The sequence below is a fragment of the Agelaius phoeniceus genome, chromosome 1 (assembly GCF_051311805.1).
Source record: "Agelaius phoeniceus isolate bAgePho1 chromosome 1, bAgePho1.hap1, whole genome shotgun sequence".
NCBI lineage: Eukaryota > Metazoa > Chordata > Aves > Passeriformes > Icteridae > Agelaius > Agelaius phoeniceus.
Window position 1 is genome coordinate 84755347 of NC_135265.1, and position 20220 is coordinate 84775566.

Here is a 20220-nt window from a genome sequence, read left to right on the forward strand (position 1 = left end):
TCCATCTAGTTGGTGTTCATGGAGCCCAATCCCCTGCCTAGACTCACCTCCTTGCATGTCCACAGAACAAGGCTGGAAACAGAACACAAGATATTTTCCCTTAAGGGTACTCTGTTAACAGACCATCACTTCTTATGAGGTTGTCTCCACTTCTCTTACCCCACGTGACAAGGATGTCACCGGCACACACAAACGAGCTTGCAGGGAGCCAATGTCCTGCACTGCACAGCTTTAACTCACCCCACCACCCCTCTTAGGAGAGATGCCCCAAAAACCTGTGGACACAAGGTCAGTGTTCTCAAGAGGTGAGACAACCTGCTCACCTCGCCCTGTTTCGCATCTGAAATACAGCACAGAAAAGCAGAGAAGACTGGTTTGCTCCGCCAAAAGCACGCCCACATATTTACAGACCTAGAAAGGCTCAGACCTAGAAAGAGGCAATGAGTCAACAGGACAGAGCTCAAGGTAGGCCAGAAGTGTTGCTGTAGAGCCTGAAGGCTCTGAAGGACTTCTCTCAGTGGCTTTTTAATGAAGTCAGCACCTCCAGGTTAGCCACCATAGGAATAATACCCACGGGTGTCCCAGTGGCAAGCCTTCCCAGCCTCAGTTCTCTGACCGAGTGACTCATCAGTGATGCTACCCTAGCCTTAGAGATGACCTTTATTTCGACTTTAGTGTATTCCACATTCTCCCTCTGATGTGCATTTTTGCTGCCTAGGCTCTAAAACTCATTGTCATCTTTCTGAAGAATATTTATGGTTATTCTGGAGCCTAGAAGCTGTAGTCACTGGGCTCATCACCCAATTGTCTTTGAGTTGCCAACCTTGCAACTTAAAAACCTATCATCTGCAGTACTTCAGATTTCAGAGGGACTTGGAACACTCTACTATGCCTGAGCTCTCCAAGATTTTTCAACCACTTAAGGACAAACCACAAAAACATACACAAAAACAGTAACTCCCTTTTGCCCTTGAACACCAGCAAGCTCACAAATTAATTACAAAGATAAACAAAAAAATTAGCAGCCCCCACAAAGCCTTGTTTGAAATATAAACTTACTGCCATCCTAGCTTGTAAAAATGCAGAAGTGCATGCACATGCAAATTCTCAAGCAAGGTATGTTAATCAGAAGGGTTACCAAGGCACAGCCACTCCTGCGCAGTTACAGATCCACTCAGACAGTGGTGCTGTAACACACCCTAACATCACACTGCTCCCAGCCTCATCTTGGACATGGCACAAATTGCCTGCAATCTTGATTTGGACAGAAAGACTTAAATATTGTTACTGCAATCCTAACGCCATTAATGAAATTACATACTAATTGCTTTGGTCAGTAGCACCTTATATACTTTAATTACTTAAGCAGCTGCTTGCTGTTAAGAACTCCAAATTTAGCTACATCTCATGCTATATTTTGAAAGGTTTTTTTTTTTGTTTAGCTGGTTTGCCCCATTTAACTCTGGGTTTTTTTTAGCTGAAAATGCAACTAGCTTGACAGAATCTTGTCCTTTTTAATAGGAACAAAGAGACTTAGAAAACATAACAAATTCAGATTGATCTTCCCCTTGAAGCTTCTTGGCTTTAAGAGAAGTGCTGCAACCTTTTTCAACCTCAATGCAAGAATGTCAGCTCCTTTGATGCATTTCTCAAGTATCCTCACATGACACAGCTTGCTGAAGTGCTGTCATGAACCAGTTGCAGCATAATGTTTACATAAAGGCAGAAATAAATACTGTGCTGCTTATCACAGTCAGGTAAGCTGAAAGACAGTGATGACTGAAGCTCATTGTTACAATGGTGCACTGTGGTAAAAGATTTTAGTGCAGAACTGACATCAAATTACAACAGAGTTGGGGTTTTTTCTACAGGATTTGCTTATTTGATTAAGCTATGAAATTTGAGGGGTTTTATCCCCTCCTCTTATTACGTGAGCTTAAAACAAGTCTCAAGCTTGCTATATGTGCTTTATAGACAAAGTAAGAAATCAGAGTTACAGAAATGTACTGTTCTAGTTCATTTTGGGACAGCCTTAACATCACAAGATTTTTTTCAAAGCTACAGGCATAATAAATAATGCAAGACTACAATATTATCTTTTGCTATTTTACTCCCCTTTAAAAAATTCAAAAGCATTTTCAAATTCAAAAACATATTTTCACTGATGTTCTTCAATCTTTTCTTAGATGGACTTGAAGACCATCTGACTACAAAAGCAAACAAACAAACAAGCACAGACTTTGCTTCCTTATTTGACAAATTTACAACCTAAAGCACAAGCCAAGGCAGCTGCAGCATCAGAATGTATAGTTACCTAAAAGTATTTTTAATCTTGAGTAGTGAAAAATAAATGAAGGTTATTTCTCTTTTCTGACATGTTTAAGCACCTAAACACACTTAACTCTAACCATAAAATGAATAAAACACCAAGATATGGTCTCAAAACAGGAAAGACCTGCACCAAGAGCTTCTGCACCATGTAAAGCACTGGAAACCACTTCAAAGTTTCCTCCATCTTCAACAGTTCTCCAAAGGAGACACTCCATATGGGCTTCCTTTCAAATTGCCATGAACTAATTTTGAGTTATCTTGCTGAAGAGCAACACGTTCTTTTATACTTGACTCAAATGGATTTCAGATTCTTACTGTCTTCCTCTTTCACCACAGTAGGGTACCATTTCATTGAGAGCTCCTTGTGTTTTTTTCTACCCTATTAACCTCTCTAGTGTCCACTCTGTCAACAACATCTCCCAATTCTGCCCTCATTAGTGAGTCTGACTGTTGGCCCCTTGAATCTGAGGATGCACTAGAAGACTGTCTTCCACATGCTTCCAATAAAATGCATTTGTTTAGGTCTGCACATTTGCCTCAAATACAAGGAAAGATTGTGAACAACCAGTTCAATAGAAATGACTCCACATTTCTACTACTTTTCCTGTTAAAATATCTGTATTTCTAGCCCAGTATAAGTGTCTAAGAATGCTTTTATTGCTGCATTTCATTTCACTTGTCAAACCAGAATAAACTTCCTTCAGAGAAAGTGGTTTTTTGCTATTACAAGTACATTAGGAAGAGTGCCAGCGCAGCTGTACCTCCAAACCCCTGGGAGACACCAGACCCTGGGGAATGCAAATGGTATGAGAACATCTCTTTTCAGGGAAAAGTCATCAGCACAGAGATACCAAGTCTTCTTGCTCAAACACCCTTGCTGTAAGAAAGGAGGCATTCACCCCAGCCATGCCTTCAGCAAATTTCTCTGATCGTCTCAGTTTGCCTTGGAGCCAACAGTCTGAAAGATTCATCTCTAAACTTGCTCTTCAGAAAGGGATCTCTCTGTTTTGTATTTCACCAGCATAACACAGCAGGAGACATGTATCCTGGCCCAAAAATCTCTGCACTATTGCCATAGGGAGGAAAGGTTGAGATGATTTTTTGTTTTGCTTTGTTTAGTCGTCTTCTTAAACAGAAAGTTTATAGAGATACACAATGGTAGAAAGATATTACCACAAACATAAATACTGTATTAGTAGACATCTTGTCTCCTACAATAATGAAAACAAATTAGATCTCTTTCAATAGTTTCATTTCAGCTACATACTAAAACCATCTTAAAGAAACTCCATGGCTTTTCACTTATGCCTCAAGTGTTTTTAACTTATCTCTTTATCCCACATTTAATGCTTTTTTTTTTTTTTTTTTTTTTTTTTTTTTTGGTAGTAAATGTTCCAATGTCATCTGGCAAGTCTGGTCACTGCTCCCAACTTTAATTTCAATCCCCACATGCACAAAGCTTCAAGTACCCTTCAGCTTAATTCACTGACCTCCTCCCTCCTGTAAGTCAAGAATTATGCACCATCAATCAAAGCACATTTATGGTACTTAGAAACTGCATCATCTCTCATCACTTCCATGTCACAGGCTGCACACAAACAAGTCAATTTACAGAAAGGCTACCCATCATATCAAAGTAATACCCTATGGTTTACCCAACACATTAGGACACAATCTCACATATGTTCTCATTTCAGTCTTGACTTCATCTCTCCAGAACTGGCTCTCAATACCATGAACAACGCTGAAGTGAGACTTCATGTTCAAAAAGACCATGCACACTACTAAGCAGGTCTCATTATTTGACAGAAGTTCTGCAATAGCAATATCCTCATTTTACTGATGGGGAAAATGTAGGCAGACATCTACAGTTATTTGTTCAAATCCATGTAGAAGCTGGTTCACTGAATGAGTGCTTCTAACTCTTTGCCCCACTCCACACAGGCACAGTGGCCAACCCCAATGAGTATTTCCCAGCTTCTACCCAGAAGGGGTTGTGGGCTGTGGGGTGGAGAGCCCATGGCTGCTTCTGCATGCTCATGTAAAGAAGCACACACACTTGTCATCATCCTGCTATGATTTCTGCAGTCCAGTTATTGTGAGCAGCTTATGGATGCCTGAGTCACTGATGGTTAGCTACCAGCACACGGGAGCCAGGTCTGCTGCTGCCATCATCACCTGCTACAGTTTGCAACCCCTCGTTCCCACCTGTGCCTAAGAGTCCAGGCAACCCCACAGCACAGGCTGTGGACATTTCTTAGTCCATGTAACTTCCAAAAGGAGTGAGAAATAACCATGCCCCCAACAAGGACCCTGCCAGCCAGCCCACAGTCAATCACATTCTTTCAGCAAGGACTGGCTTTAAATACAGGCAGGATACTCTGCAGAGATGCAGAGCTTACAGAAAGAACCAGAAAGTTCCTGTAATCAAAGCCTGTACCATTTTACAGTCTTCTTGGTATCTGAAGTCTGACTTCATTCATGAATCTTAAAGAATTTTTTAAACATAGAAAATCATGTTGATACTTAAATAAACATAACTCTGCCACTAAGAAAGCCTACTTTTCACATTCACCCAAAACCACAGAAATTTATTAGCCAAGTATTTTTAGTTACACCTTTTTTTTTTTTTTTTGATGCACCACAGTATATGTTCTTTTTGACATAACTGAGTTAAGGTATACTTGCTGATATAGCCCATGAGTGCATTCCAGTGCAATTTGTTTGTCTCAACTAGAAGAGATACGTTCCTATGCTAGAAAAACCTTAAAATCTGCAGTCCTCGACTTCCCAGTCATCTGGCAGAACCAACATTTATTTTATATACAGATTAGGAAAGACATTTCTAAGGAAGATCATGTTTAAGCTATAACTTGAACAGGGCATTTTCCTCTCAGCTGTACAATGTGTTATGTCTTTATGTGACAATCCCATTTTTTTATTACTTGAGCTCCAGAAAATTGTTTTAATGTGCAGAACAGGATACTAAAAACACAAATTCTATTCTTGTTCAGACTGCTTAACCTAAATTTGCTATAGTACTGTCAGCCAACTTTTAAAATCCATTTAATCTTTAAGCACAAGCACAACTTTTGTTTAGCATTTGTAATTCTTCCTCTAATTAAGACCAACTAACAAGTAAAAAGGAGGAGCACAAAGTAGCTGAATGAAGGAATCCTAAAGCACCAGAAGCCTTTAGGAGCACCAGGAGCTTGCAGGAGAACTGCAGTATCAGAAATATGCCCAATTCCACTATTGCAAACAAGTCTTACCTCACCCTCCTTCTATTTCTCACCCCTAGAAATGTTACAGAGATAGACATTGCTTGGTTGTTTTTTTATTTAATCATTTTTATATTTTTTAAAGAGAAGCAAAGTGAATTTCTGTATAAATTTTTTAAGATGATAAAAGCTCTGCTTTAAAGATGAAGCTCATAAAAAAGTAAATTAACTTATACTTTTCTTCACCTGAGGCACAGGAAAGAAGAGACAGAAACCAAAGGTTAGGACAAACAATGGAAGGAAACTAAGAGCTGTACTGCCTGTTCTCCACCCTCTCAGTACTTTGACAGAGACCGAAAATATAACTTTGAAGGTCAGAGGAAACGAAAAATCGAAAACTCAGATATACATCTCTCAGAATTGTTTGCAGACAAAAGGGCTGCACTGTGTCAGCTATTAAAAATCACCTGCATCACAAGGAAAATCAAAGGTGCATGGGTGGTCAGAGACAGAACAAAAATCAGTTCAGTGTGCTTTTAACAGGGATAGGGGAAAATCAGAACTTCATCTGGTTAAATGGATTTCATTTAGAAAAAAAAAATCTGATTCCAAAATTGTTATGTGTTCATGTGAAGTAAGGCTGTTAAAAAGTATCTTGCAAAGATGAAGTCTAATCAATATCAATTCAGCGAGTAGTTTCTGACACTACATCTGCTCCTACTTGATCACACCACTGCTACCACACTCTTAGAAGTCAGTTTCATAGAAAATGGGGTCCATTCTCCCCCATCATCTTCAGAAAGCACAGAGGCACAGTTAACACTGTTCTCTCGAGAAATCTGTCTGCTTTTACCAAAGCAGAGGGATTCATAAAATAAAATAGTCTCCCCTCAAGAGTCACAGTGATTTCAAATTCCATGTGCTGCAGATAAATGGCAATTGGTTTCTGACAGATGATACTCTTAAAAGTCTGAATAAGCAGAATAGATTTATTTCAGATTTGAACACAGAGTCATGAAACCAGATTAAAGCCCTAGAGCTTTCCATGTAATCAGATACTGAAAGTCAGTTCTCTTTCCATTAAAGCTGACCTTGCATAGTGACATTGTACTTTTATCTCAAAAATTAGAGATACTCCTTAAAAGATTATTTTCAAAATATATAACAGTATAGCTGCAGTGAATATGGATTGTTTCCATCTCTAAATATATTCTTCCCCTTTATATATCAAACTGCCTTTTGAACTTAGAATTTGATTTTGGATAAGGTGTCAGAATTCAAAGTTAATATTCTGATGTTGCAGAGACACTGTTTTCACTGAACAACTGTCATTGTTATAGCATGATAAAAAGCCAGGCTACATAATAAATCAAGTTTCTTAGCTCATTAGTACTGGACTATTTTAAGTGCCCACAGCCTGTTTTGACATTTGGCTATAACACCTTCACTAAAAGGTTCAAAAGCTTCTTACATCAAGCTAAATACACTTAAAACATTCCCCCTAACAGGGAATATGCAAAATCTAAGAACGTGAAGAAAGAGGGTGTAGTAGCACAGGCAAGAATTCAACTCAGCCATGTTAAAAATGTCATCCAGAAGCTATCAAACGAGTCTGTGTTGATACTACTAATTTCCATCCTTTTGTTCTAACATGTTGACAGTAGAAATTTAGTCAGATTACAAAAGAAAACATAAAGGCAATACAGTTATGCCAGAGAACATGAGAGCTCATCCCATGATTTTACTGTTACCTTTCATTGATTAAATTAGAAGAGGATATTTCAGATCACTAAGCTCAATTTTGGACCACTAACTCAAATGGAAGAAAAATGCTGCCCAGTAGGCTCTTCCTCCCAGAGGAAGATCAGAGACCAGAAGTGCCCAATGCCTGTTGGACAGTATAAATAACTACATAAAATTATTTTAAAAATAGTGAAATCTATCACATTTAACTGCTTTAGCAATAGAATGGTGCCATTTGCTAAGAAAATACACTTACAGAGGAGTGCACCACCCATAGGATAACAGACTTTTACTCCCTCATGGAAGACATGAGATAAACACAAGAAATGAGCTCAGCTCTGATACCTGGGAGAAACACCTCATCATGAGGTAGATACTGAGCCACTGGTTTCCCTCGGATATCTGAATTTCCCCAGGCACACCATTTCAAACAGATGCATCAGACCCGTGAGCTCAAGCCCGAGAAAGGGAATGCCTGGAACAACATCATCCCCATGAAGGGCTTGCAGCTGCTCCCCTCCAGGAGCCCTCTCTCAGCCCGTTCAAGGAGCTCTCCCTCCCAAGGAGTCACCAGCCAGGCTGTGGCTGTGGCAGCCGGCTGCCCGCACGCAGCTGCCTGCTCAGCGAGGGGCTGGGTGAGCCAACACCTCTGCAGTGGTGGCAGTGGCACAGAAAGTGTCTGTGCCGCCGGTGGCATCACCTCATGGAGCTGGCACACGGCTGGGAGAGAGCTGCCAAATGTGAGCAAATCCATGATGTGAACATCGGCCTCCTGCAGACACTCCCAACAGACCAGCGGGTTTAGGTACCCACCCCTGGCACCCACACCAGCTCCTCAAGGAGAATCCCCTCTCCTAAGTTGGTGTATGATCCTTGTATGCCCAATTGTCTGTTCAGGTTATGCTGGATAAAAGTTTTGCACTTTCACACTGGTTCCAAGAGCGAAGCAGGGAGAGAAAAACTGCGGAGTTTTCAGACACTGCACTCACTCCTCCACATTCCTGCTCCTGGACTGTGCTGTCTATGGATGGACAAACAGAGGAACAGAGCTCTCTTTTGCTTTTTTTGTTTTAGTTAGTTACAGCTAGCTGAGGCAAAGAAATTCGCTGGACTGTGGTTTCTTTCTTTTCTTTGGATCTGTTTAAACCTGCTCTGGACAGAACACCCAGAAGAGCACCTGGAACTCACATCTGTGGCCCACCAGGCCGGGCCTGGGCCATGGCATTTCCAGTGTCGGAGGGACTGACAAGAGACTGAGTGAGCCAAGCTGCAGCCCACCAAGGGGGCTTTCAGAGTCTGTCATCTCTTTTGGAGCAGCAAGGGGTTTTATTGCCCAGTATTGTTCAATTTTTTTTTTGTTGTTTTGTTTTTGTGCTGGTGAATGCTTTGCCTGTGAAATAAACAGGTTTTTTCCACTTTTTCTCTAAGGATTTTTCCCAAAGCAGTTGGGGTAGGGGCCGATTGAATCTGCTTTTTAGAGGAACCCCTTCAGACGTTCTCTCCCAAATTTGCCCTGAACCAGAACACCCCCAAATTGTGCTGCTCCCCTGAGCTGTGTTTTCACAATAGCCGCAGAACAGGGAGGAAGTTTCCACCAGATGCCCCCGAGTGCACACCCACCAGCAGAGAGAGAGAGGACATCCCATGCTGCCTCTTGCATTACCCAGCCAAAGGATGCAAAAAGAACAGTTGATTTGCCCTTCTTCCGTGGAAGCAGGGAATGCATATATTTTAATATTAAAGACAAAAGCAAATTAAAAAGGATATTTGATTTTACAATTGATTTTGCAGTTACTCTCTCTATTTGATTTGTGGTGAGTTTCTTAAAGAGTCACTGCTGTACACTTATGCTAGTACTAAGCTACCCTGTTTTCAAGGAGGTAACACATAAGGGGTGACAGAAGTAAATGCCCTCTTTCTGAGGCAGATCTGCAAAGAAGCAAGAGAAGTTCATCACCCAGATGCTCAATTTACACCTCCCCTCCTAAAGCCTTAGACAAGAATTTAACAATAACAAGAGAGGAGCCTCTAATTACTCTGAATTAATGCTTTGTGAATTTACTCCCTTCTGTGCCATGGTAACAGCAGATACAAATCTTGAAAGAGAAGCTGGAGGAACATCTATCTGCAGTATTAAAAAAAAAAAAAAAATATCCCAAAGCACTATTTCAGATGTCATCCACCCATACAGCTTCAGTCCCTGAGGGATGAGTATGGTGCATCTAATGGTCTATCTTGAGCAAGGAACCTAGCTTCCCAGTCCAGCTCCACTTGCTCTTCCAATGCAACTGCTCTGTCCCAACAACCATCTTCCTCCAGCACAGAAAGAAGGTCATTGGAAATTTGGTAATAACTTTACCATTCTTCCATAGGCCAGGAAAAACAAAAAGGCTTAAATTAATTTTTAATATTGTAGTACTTCTTGGTTTAGCCTTACTTAAAATTCTTAAGTTTTTCTACATCTCACCTTGTAAAACTTCCAATGAACAAAGGCCCCAAGGCAAACCCTATACAAACAAGACAGTGGGCTCCTTCCCTGCATTGAATTAGCTGAATCCTGTCTTGTCAGAGAAATTCAACAGATTGACACACTGAATCCTGAGATTATAAACAGGCTTAAAATACCATGCTTGTTAACTATGAGATATTACAATGTTTTTTATTCATATCATGTGGCTTTAGAGGAACATAAATAATTTTAAGTATGTCAAAAACTGATGATTTGCAAGCTGATACTAAAAAGTTGATACATAAAAAAATAAAAAAAAATTAAAAATTACAATAAAAATGAAACAAAATCCATCAGTTACCTATGATTTATTTTCTTTGAATATGCTACAGTTTAAATATCTTTTGGTCTGTTTCATTTCACTGTTTTCACTCAATCTTTATTACATTATGCACAGAGTCTTCCAGTTAAACTCAATCAGTTCAGTTCATGTGTCTCCTGCAACTCGCTGCAGACCTCTGAAACAATCTGTACTAAACACCAATCTACTGTCTTCTCTTTTCATAATTTTTTTTTCCAGAGTTCTGTCAGCCCAAGGGTTTAGAAACTAATCTAATGAGGGAAGTTAAACTTCTACACAGCTATTATGGGTGCCCTCCTAGTAGCCATGCTAACAAGATTCATCACCAAATATAAATGGAAGCATTCTCCAAGAGAAGACAAAGGTACTGTAATGAGCTAGGCAGGAAGCAGGGCCTCCGCTCTCCCTGTAAGATTAGTCAGTGTAAATCATTTTGGCACTAATGGTGGTTTTTTCCTAAGGCTGGACAATGACAACAACATTTATACAAAGCATCAGAATTCATGAATGTCTGGCAGCATTGTCTCCAGAAACAAACAATGTTTGTTTTTCATTCTACACTTTCAATTCAGTACCAGCTGGATTCTGCAAAAACATGGGTTAGTTCTGACACACCAGATAACCAACTCATCCCAGTCAGATCCCACAACTGAAGCATTTCAGAAGCAGCACCGACTGTTACTAAACACACTCCTCCTTAGCTACAAGAATGAATAACAACATCACCTCAACCTCCCATGTTTATCCTGAGGCAAATACAGAAGAAAATATATTAAAAGTAAGTAATAACAACAGTGGTGGAGAAAAAAAGTGCTACACAGTATTATTTCTCTGGGCTGAATCTTAGGCATTGTAATACTTCACCTACATCCATGCTCATTCGAACATCTGCCTATATTTACACAGGCTTATGGTTTTTGGGCACAGGACTGTTCCAGTGTGCTTGAAGGGAAGTTTCCACCATGCTGACGTTTAGTGTCACTCTAAAAATTAATGTATTAATGACTAGCCAGCAAGGTAGAGGACAGCATCCACCTCAAGAGTCGACTGCAGTATGATGCAAATTTTGGCAGATGCCCTGGATCCCTCCAGTTTCAGTGGGAGCCATTGGTCTTTACGTAGAGGCAGGAAATCTAATGCTCACCCAATCCACAACCAAAGCATATTCATTGTCTCACTACTGGCAAGACTTCCTACAAACACCAACCAAGAGAGACCAAAGGCTTTTAAGAAAGGACAGCTATTGGCTAAAACAACCTTGTCACTATTTCCCTTCTGCTGCTGGAGCCACCTGGCTGTGGAGCCAGAGGTACCATAAGGTTCAGTTCAGCTCTGTCTGCAAACTGCAGTGATAAAAAGCACCAAGTCCAGCAAGAGCTGAGAGCACCTTGGGAAAGGAAGACTTTGTGTGAATGCACTAATAAAAGGAAGATAAATCTTTCATCACAGACCCATGGCAAAACACATTTGTATGGAAACCGACAATCATCCCATGAGTACATACACACAGAAAGTGCTAGCATTGCATGTCTAATACTTCTACTAAAAGGCAAGGTGACAGAATGTACCTTATTTATGCCTGGCTTTAAAATTCTGAATAAGAAGTGGCTAGGCAATCTCAAAAAATACATGTCAAGTACCAATAAAAAGCATTGCCCATAAACTTCACATCTGGGACTGAAGTTGGCAGTATTTGCTGCCTGCTAGAAAAACAAACAGAAAAAATGAGCTCCAAAATATGCATCAACAAAGAAAACACCAGAAGTATGGAGCAAGAAGAGAAACAGCAGTGGCATGGTGGTGAGGTTAAAACCCCTGAAGTCCAAGAGCCAACAGATGCTGTTGGGCTTAGAGTCTTCTGTAGCATAGGGCATTTTGCCATCACAATTCATATAGCAAAGCTCTTCCACAGTAGCACAGGGAAATCTACATGATAGCTTTGCCCTGCTACTGAGACACATTCAAGGTTAAATTTGGTGGCATCACACAGCAGCAGCACAGAGCAGCCAAGGGGAACAGGGGCTGCACTGCCAGGGTCCTTGAGGGAGAGAGGAGAACCAGAAGCACCATTTGGGAAGGGACAAAGAAGAACAAATGCAGGAGCCTATCACCTCTATGGAAGGCCTCCAAATGGCATCCCTGTGTGAATGGAAGGACTGGAAGTAAAATCACTACTGTGGGGCCCCAGCTCTGCCTCTCACTACTGGACAGAGTACAAGTACTGTAGGCTACACACTGCAGAAAACTTATCATTGTAAAATTTTAAACATTTGTGACTGCTGAATCTTTTGCAAAGTGAGAAGGAAAAAGTTTTGAAAATAACAATACCTGACATTGCCTCGTAAGCATGCTCTCACTTCCTCTTGGTGTTTTTGAAGATGGTAAATAATTGTTTTGCTTGTTTCTTCACCTCCTACCTTTTCCTCTCCAAAAAAGCCACACAGTTTAGACACATTTTTCTTCTTCAAGCCTAGAGGCTTTACTACAGCTTCTGGAAGGACTGTTCCAGAAATACTTAGACTTGCTGGTTATTAAATTCCAAATCCTGGCTGGCTGTAGCTTTTAATAGGTTTATGAAGCATATCTGTTCCTTTACATTAGTGGATACTAGTATTGTTCAGCAAGACAGCTTGTTCTTTTCTATTATATTTGATTTATGAAGTATCCTATGGGGAATATAGGAAAGACATCATAGCTCACACTCTTTGGATTTAGTACCTTAACAAAACTTGCCCAATTAGCAGAATCATTGAAAAGTGATAAACTAAATAATGGCTTAGCTATAAAATACTTATTTGTTAAAGTAAGCAAGTTTATTAGCATGCCTACACAAAAGCAGTTATTAAACTATTTATAGGAAAAAATACTATTCCATCTGCACTCAATTTTGCACATTCGTTTCACATTAAACCTTCCTATTCTAAAGACTCCTCACTTTACAGAACTATCTTCTGCTCCCCAATCTTTACAAGACATTCTTTTGAAAGAAGAAGCTGAAGAGTTATAAAGCATCTGCTTGTGTAAAAACAGTGATTCAGCAGGAAACACGTACTTGAAATACCCTTCACAAGAAAGGGCTTATTCACACGGGGACAGTTGGCAGGGCTATCTCAGTCTCCACTTGAATGCTCTTTTTCCAGTTTGTGTTAAAGGGATTCAGATGCCTGGGAAGAAGCTAATCACCATTTTTATAGGCTCTGGAAAGCAGTATTGGTTCAGAACTGCAGGTGCTTGTACCAAAAGCTCTCCCAGAGAAAAGCAAAGGACCACAAGTTAATGTTCAACAGAAACTGGCAAATCTGCTGCGCTCACTGAGCAACGTGGTCAGGTGTGAACTGCAAGTGCACACATAAAACAACGTAACAACTACGGCTGCTCAAAGTTCAGCTGCAGTGTTTAACACACAATACACTAAAGAGAAAAAGGCAGAGAACACCTGAACAGGAATTATTTTAGCCAGTTCTAATCCTTTCCCAATTTCTGCTCATGCCAATCACAGAGAGCTTCAGGTCTCCTAATAAGCATGTGCTTAAGTCAGCAAGTAATGTTGCCTCTAACTGGAAGCAAAAAATTGCTATAGTCTGTTCCAAACATCTTTATCATCAACATAATCAAGGCATACCACCAAACATTAATTTCATTAATTTGCAGTGGTTCTGCAAGTTGCTTCTGGATACAGGTTTACTCTTTTAAGCTTTAAACCAGTGTCAGTGCCAGCCAGGCTTTAATAGAAAGTAATGCATAACAAAGTTCAGTTTAAGAATAACAAAAACCAAAGCAAATAGTGGCCACAAAACGTAAAAATCCATTTCATGTTAATAATCTAATCTTCCTATTTACTGTGTGACTAATATGAATGTATTGGGAGCTAGTTCAGACCATGTCAGAACTCCCTGAGCTGAAGCTCTTCATGTTGTATTTTTCTATGTTCTATTCATTAATCTGGAATTCCAGAATATATGCCAGCTCTAAAAATACTTGTACATTCAAGTTCTCGGACAAGAATATTTATTTCATATACTATGAAAAGAGTGTAGATGCTCCTACTTGGGCAGAGCAAACACTCAAGACATGACACAATATCACACTTAGGGCCACTTCCATTTCCAAGAGGGTACCAAAGCAGCAGGGACCTTGCTTCCCCCACCAACACTGCAAAAAGGCAGAACTCCTACAGCCCAGCTCAGCATTAAAGGCCACCATTGAGCATACAGGTTTCAGTTCTTAATCCAGACCACTGCCATGACAGCATCAAGACTGATACTGTACCATGTACTTACTGCAGCAAAAAAAGTAGAAAGATATTTAGAAACAGTGGATTTGTTTGCTGTCAGTCAGCTGATATAAAAGAAAAATCCCAAACAAATTGTGGATGTGTAAGAAATCTTTACTTCAAAAAGTACTAGGGAAAAATATTAAGTGGATCTTGCTTGACCAACAGGCATTGAACTGCCACTACCCCATATGCAAATCAATTTTTTTAAAGACAGCTGTTTCCTAAATTATGTTGAACATTTGTCTCAAAGTGGCTGAGCCACATGTCAGGTGACACTGTCAGGATCCTTTTTCAGTACAACAATACTGAGAGAGGAAAAGAAGGATCTGAAAAGGAAGTGGGAAAATGGGCTGCAAAGCTGGCGTTCTGCCATCCAAACAGAGTATTACCTATTTCTTCTATAAATGTTCAGACTTCAAAAGCAGACCTGCAAACACATGCACTGTAACACATGAACCCAGACCACACAGGATGTGCTCCCCCCCACCCAGAAATCCCTTAGCTAAGGGGGATATTCACAAATAGCTTCAGAAGACACATGTATAGATCTGTTCCACAATTTGGACATCTTGACATAGGTGAAAATAATATAACAAACATTATTAATTCTAAAACACATGAAAAATTGAACTTCTAAAATGTGTTCTGTGCAAGTAAACATGCCACTACACACTGCCTCTGCTACTGTAAGTTTAAGATGGGATTACATTGCAACCTGTTGCCTTCTCTTTTTGATTGAAAACAAAGCTTTAGAAAACACAGAACACCTGGAGCATGGAAAGGGGAACAAGTTAAAATACAATCCTCATTACACTCTGGGACTTGTTTGTGCAACTTTAATTGTCTTGATAATCTACAAGTCATGAAATTTGAGTCTTGCTGCCCTTGACAAATTAAAAAAAGCTGAATTTTTAAAGGAAAAGTTAAGCATGTCATGTTTGGCAAATATTTTAAGTAATATGCTTATAATCTTTTTTTGTGTCAATAGTCTTGTTCTGTCTGCATTACTATTGTTGCTCTGATGAAACAACATTTGAAGATGACCTTCAAGGACTTGGTTTCAAATTAAACCATCAGGAAGCCTGAGGGTAAGAGGGTTCACTGCTTAAAAGAATACTATTATCAATTATTTCAAACCTAAAACAATAAAGCTGAGCTGTACAGTCTCTGTAATAATAGTAACTGTTGTCTTTTAGGTCTCTGAACAGACAGAAATCAGTGAAGACAGAGTTTTAAGATTTGTTTTACCTTTTTATGAATGGTCCTGTTGAATTACAGAAGCTAAACTATTACACCTGCATTACAACATCTAGTTCAGGGCTGTCTTTTCACAAATGAGCTGACTTCTGCCATGGAAAGCAAATAAACATGTTGGGTTTTTTTCCTTCTCCTACTGCAAACATTGAGCCAGAGCCTGTCTTATGGCAAAGATTTTTTTTAAATGCAACCTTAACATTACAAATGTTGAATTTAATGTCAGTATGTTCCTTCTCCCTGCTCAAAAAATGTGAGGATGGAGAATATCCCTATCCCCCAGGATAGTAATCTATCTTGGGCTACAAGGTTTGAGACGCATACAAGTCCTTCATCACTTTCACTCACAGCTCAAAGGACACTTGTGACAAAAACCGATTTCTTCAGCTCTCCTTCTCCAACCATCCAGAACGTTTTCTTTTCCACCCAGTGAGGAGAAGCAGCCATGGAGGCAAAACAATGCCTGCACTTGCCTGAAAAGCCTGGATTTCCAGGCACTATTCCTTACCTTGGTGGTTCAGGGAGATGCGGTTAGATGGTTCTTGGAAACCCGGTTCCACCAGATCCCGCCGACCATGAGCTGAAGTCTGATCTACATTGTCCTAAAAACAGAAGAGCACAATATCTCATCAAAAACAGGCATTCTGTACTCCCTGCAAGCTACATTACATGGAGTCAAACCACCAATACAAAACAAAAATCCCTGCCATGCCTCTGAAAGGAGAAACCAATGTCAGAGAAGGTGGGGGAACAGATCACAGGGGGACACTAGGCTGTCACTTTAATACGTGTGGCATGGGTCCAGAATCAATGACTGTGCTGTTGGCTCATCTGTACACCAGTTTGCGTTTCAAACGGAGAAACAGTGATGTAAATGCACTTCCAGTTTAACAAAAGTTTCTTCTTGCACCAAATTATGCAAAGGCTTGGAGCTTTGTTTTCTTTAATTCCAAGTCTGTGGCTTAGGGCTTTGTAACTAATTAACTGGACTGAAACAGATTCAGTAGTGAACTACTAAACCTCAAGAGAAATCAGAAGTTCAGTTTAGATAAACATCCATGGCTCTGGATGCCAACCTGTTGTTTTTTCATACTGGAATTCTCACAAGATCAAGTTTCATGAAGTTTTAACACAAATTGAACTTGGCTAAGTCTAAAATACCACAGAGTTTCTTACAGATCTTGCCAAAGAAGACAACTAGGAAAAATCAGGAAAATTTAAATATAAACAAGAAAATAGGAAAAGCAAGGTAAATCACATTTTAGAAGAATGAGATTTAAAGAAGGTGTGTGTGTGGTTTTACAAAACTGGCATACCTTTGCATACACCACTTAAGGGTGGGTATGGAAAAGTGAGCAAAGTTGTCTGCACTGATGTATCACCAAGCATAAGCTGCTGCTATGATATACGTGACTATACACATGATCCCACTGTGCCCCAAGTGTGGGCTAAATACACAATGGCATGACCTGCTTTTATGTCAAAACAGAGGAACCACCTTCATGGCAAATGACATTGTAATTAAGGCAGAGCAGAAACAAGCACACAGTGAGCAGTGATTCAACTGTGCACAACCAGGAGCCCTCAGTCCAGCACTGACAAAGTACCAGCTAATGCTCAAAATCATAATGGATGTAGTGTTTGGGGACTAGAACTCTATATAGTTATACAGTATATGAAATAAATTATCTCTTCATCAGAGGGACTGTCTCAGCAAATGCTTGAACTTTGATTCAAGTACTCAAACACTGCTCTCAAGTGTCATCACCATCAGGGATCAGTTCAGGAGCTCACAGGCATTTATAAGACAGAAACTGACAACAGTAGTATGACTAAGGAAGGTTTTTATGAGTAAACACTGTATGATAAGATACAAATGGCATCCATCTATCTATGCCAGATACAACTGGGACCACTCAAACGTCTGCCTCCATACTGGCTATCTCCCCTTATAGCACTTTACATTCTTCACACTGATTTTCACAACACTGGCTGTTGTTTCATGTGCCACATCTCACTTACCTCGTGAGTTTTTGTTATTGCTTCTCAGGAATCAAAAAAAAAACACCCAAACCACATCAGACCTTCTATCAGCACAACTGTCTTTGTTCTTACTTCCTTGAAACACAGTGGTATTTGTTAGCTCTTTCACTGGAGCTAACTGAACACTTACTGAGAACAAGCAACTCACAAGCTCCTGTTTTCATCAAATCCCTTGCAACCACAGGGTATCACATTGTAACATTAATAGTACTTTTGGAGCACTAGTCATTCTCACTGGATTTATCTCATTTTCTTTGGAATGCCACACAGCCATCACTGACTTGACCCACATCATGTCCATTTTAAATCTGAGGCAGGAAATTTGGGACTTGCAGCATAAGAAGGCAACTGCAGAAATGACATACAAAATTATGAACCTGTTCCTCAGAAAGTTCAGTTGTAATTTTTCCAAGGTGCCAAGGGCAACAGTGGAGAGGAGATGCTTATCTAGAAAAGTTTCAGTCAAAACTTAATGCTGAAGCTGACTGCTCTCAGTACAAAGGCTAAGAGGTAAGCATCCCAGGCATGGATAACTCAGCAGAACATCCCTCCCCAACCCAGAGCTTTTCTCTGTGCATTTCCCTCCATGAAATACAACATGACAAATTTTTATAGGGTAGCTAAAACCTCACAGATGCAGTTCAGCAGCATTAGTTACACTTCCCAGGAAGAAGTCACAATGTCAGATGCAGTGACAGATTGCCTCTTGACTTGGAAGAGCACCAGGGCACCCCAAAAAAAATAAAAGTTGGAACAAGAAAACCAGCTGTAAGCTATTTGTCACATACCTAAATGTGTTTTCAGTTGCCCCAACATATAAAAGTCCCTTCTGGAAGGCAAGATTCATGAAATACTAGGTAGTAATAAAGGTGAAATGGGGCCGAGATGCATGATTTTACATTTGGGTTTCCCACAGCAGTAACACACAAACACTTAACTGAGACCTTATTTCAAGGTTTCACCTGGCTCCAGGGCCATAACTCTTCAATTAAACCATAATTTTCTTTTTTTTTTAACTAGCAATTGCCAAAAATTTATAGGAAGAGGATACACCCTCTCTGGAATCACCTTACATCTTGTACCAGAAGATGCTGAGAACCACAGGCCTTACTCACAAAGTAAAGCCAAAGCCATGAAAAGATAGATCAAAGTTTTCAGAAGCAGAGGTTGCAGAGACTAATGACTGCTGGTGCTGCCCTTGTAAAGCTGATGCCCCTGTCTGTTTCGCCCTGTGCAAATGCCTGCCCACAAGATCCAGAGAGTTCTCTGGCAGCTTGAGCAGAACAGGGAGGGCAAAGGTTTCCTGCGGACACTGCGGGCCAGCAGAACCCAGGTGCTAAAGCAGAGCGACAGGCCGTGCATAAACAAAGCCACACCTGTTGGAGCAATGCGGGCAGCGGGGGGGAAAGGTAAGGGCGGTGAGGTTTAAAGAGCCAGGGGTAGTTTCACATGACCCTCCGGAATCTGTTTGTGTCCGTTGTGCACAGACAAACGCTGGCACCCAGCCAGCTGCAGTGGAGAGCACATGCTGGAACAAGGGTAAAAGAAGAAAGGGGAGGGGGGCAGGAAATAAAGTTATATAATTACTCTGTGCCAGCAGCCTTGTTGTCGGGCCCCAGCTCAGGGCTGAGGCCGTGGCCCCCAGCAAGGTGGGCACCTGCTTTGGTCCGTCACCATCCCCCTGCTGCAGCTGAAAGCGGCCTCCAAACAAGTCATTTGTCTGCTTCATGGTTTAATCCCCAGCTCTCCCTCCTCTTCCAATAAATGCTCTCAATATGAAATTAAAGCATGTTACTTAACTTACTGTAGCATCCAGCTATTGTAGTATTTTTAGAAGCTAGCTGGGCATTAGCCCTCACTGACTTTTTGCATGTGCTGTTTTCTCTGTCAGTCGGCCTCTGCAACCAAGGACAATTTTAATCTAGTCACTAGCAAGAGTGCTAGAAGGACCTGAAGCAGGGTCCTTTAAAACATTAGCATTTGATAAAGCCAAACACACCATCATTACAGGTCAGATTACAGTGTCCTCTTGCAAACCTATGTTGCATGACACAAAATGTGACGTGCTTGCATCGCCTTCAGAGCCAAAGTCCACTCATAGACACTGTTATCTCTACGTATCAGTAACCAGGACAATCTAGATTTATTTTTCAATCTATAACCAAGCCTTTCAAGTTGCACTCCTTAACTATGACATACAATGTTTGCTGCTGTTTGTGCTAGCACGATAAGCATTTCAGTTATCTAAGAAAACATTAAATCTCATCTTTTAATCAGAGAATCAGCCAGACATATACTACAGCAGCTCTGCTGTCTGCACACGTGCTCTTTAATCACCTCTTTAGCTCCGAGTGCCACTGTTCCCACCTGCAGTTTAGCTCAGGAGAGTATTTATCAGTATGAGACAGCATTATTAGACAGACCAGTGTGTTGCTACCGCTCTACTGCTGCTTCTCTCATCCTAGTTTTTTCAGCAAAGGTTATCCAGTCAGTCATTCAAGGTAATCTTACACGTAAATAGTGCTTAGAGAAGGGAGGAGGC

At 40.6% G+C, this 20220-nt stretch overlaps 1 protein-coding gene across 2 annotated transcripts in view; it reads right to left on the reverse strand.

Moving 5' to 3' along the window:
• The window catches only part of GRB10 (growth factor receptor bound protein 10), a 145471-nt gene that overhangs the window by 67883 nt on the left and 57368 nt on the right, over positions 1–20220 (reverse strand). For both annotated transcript variants that reach the window (XM_077182658.1, XM_077182655.1), the window contains one exon: positions 16144–16237. In XM_077182658.1, the coding sequence (XP_077038773.1) occupies positions 16144–16237 (94 nt within the window). The remainder of the gene's footprint in view (positions 1–16143; positions 16238–20220) is intronic.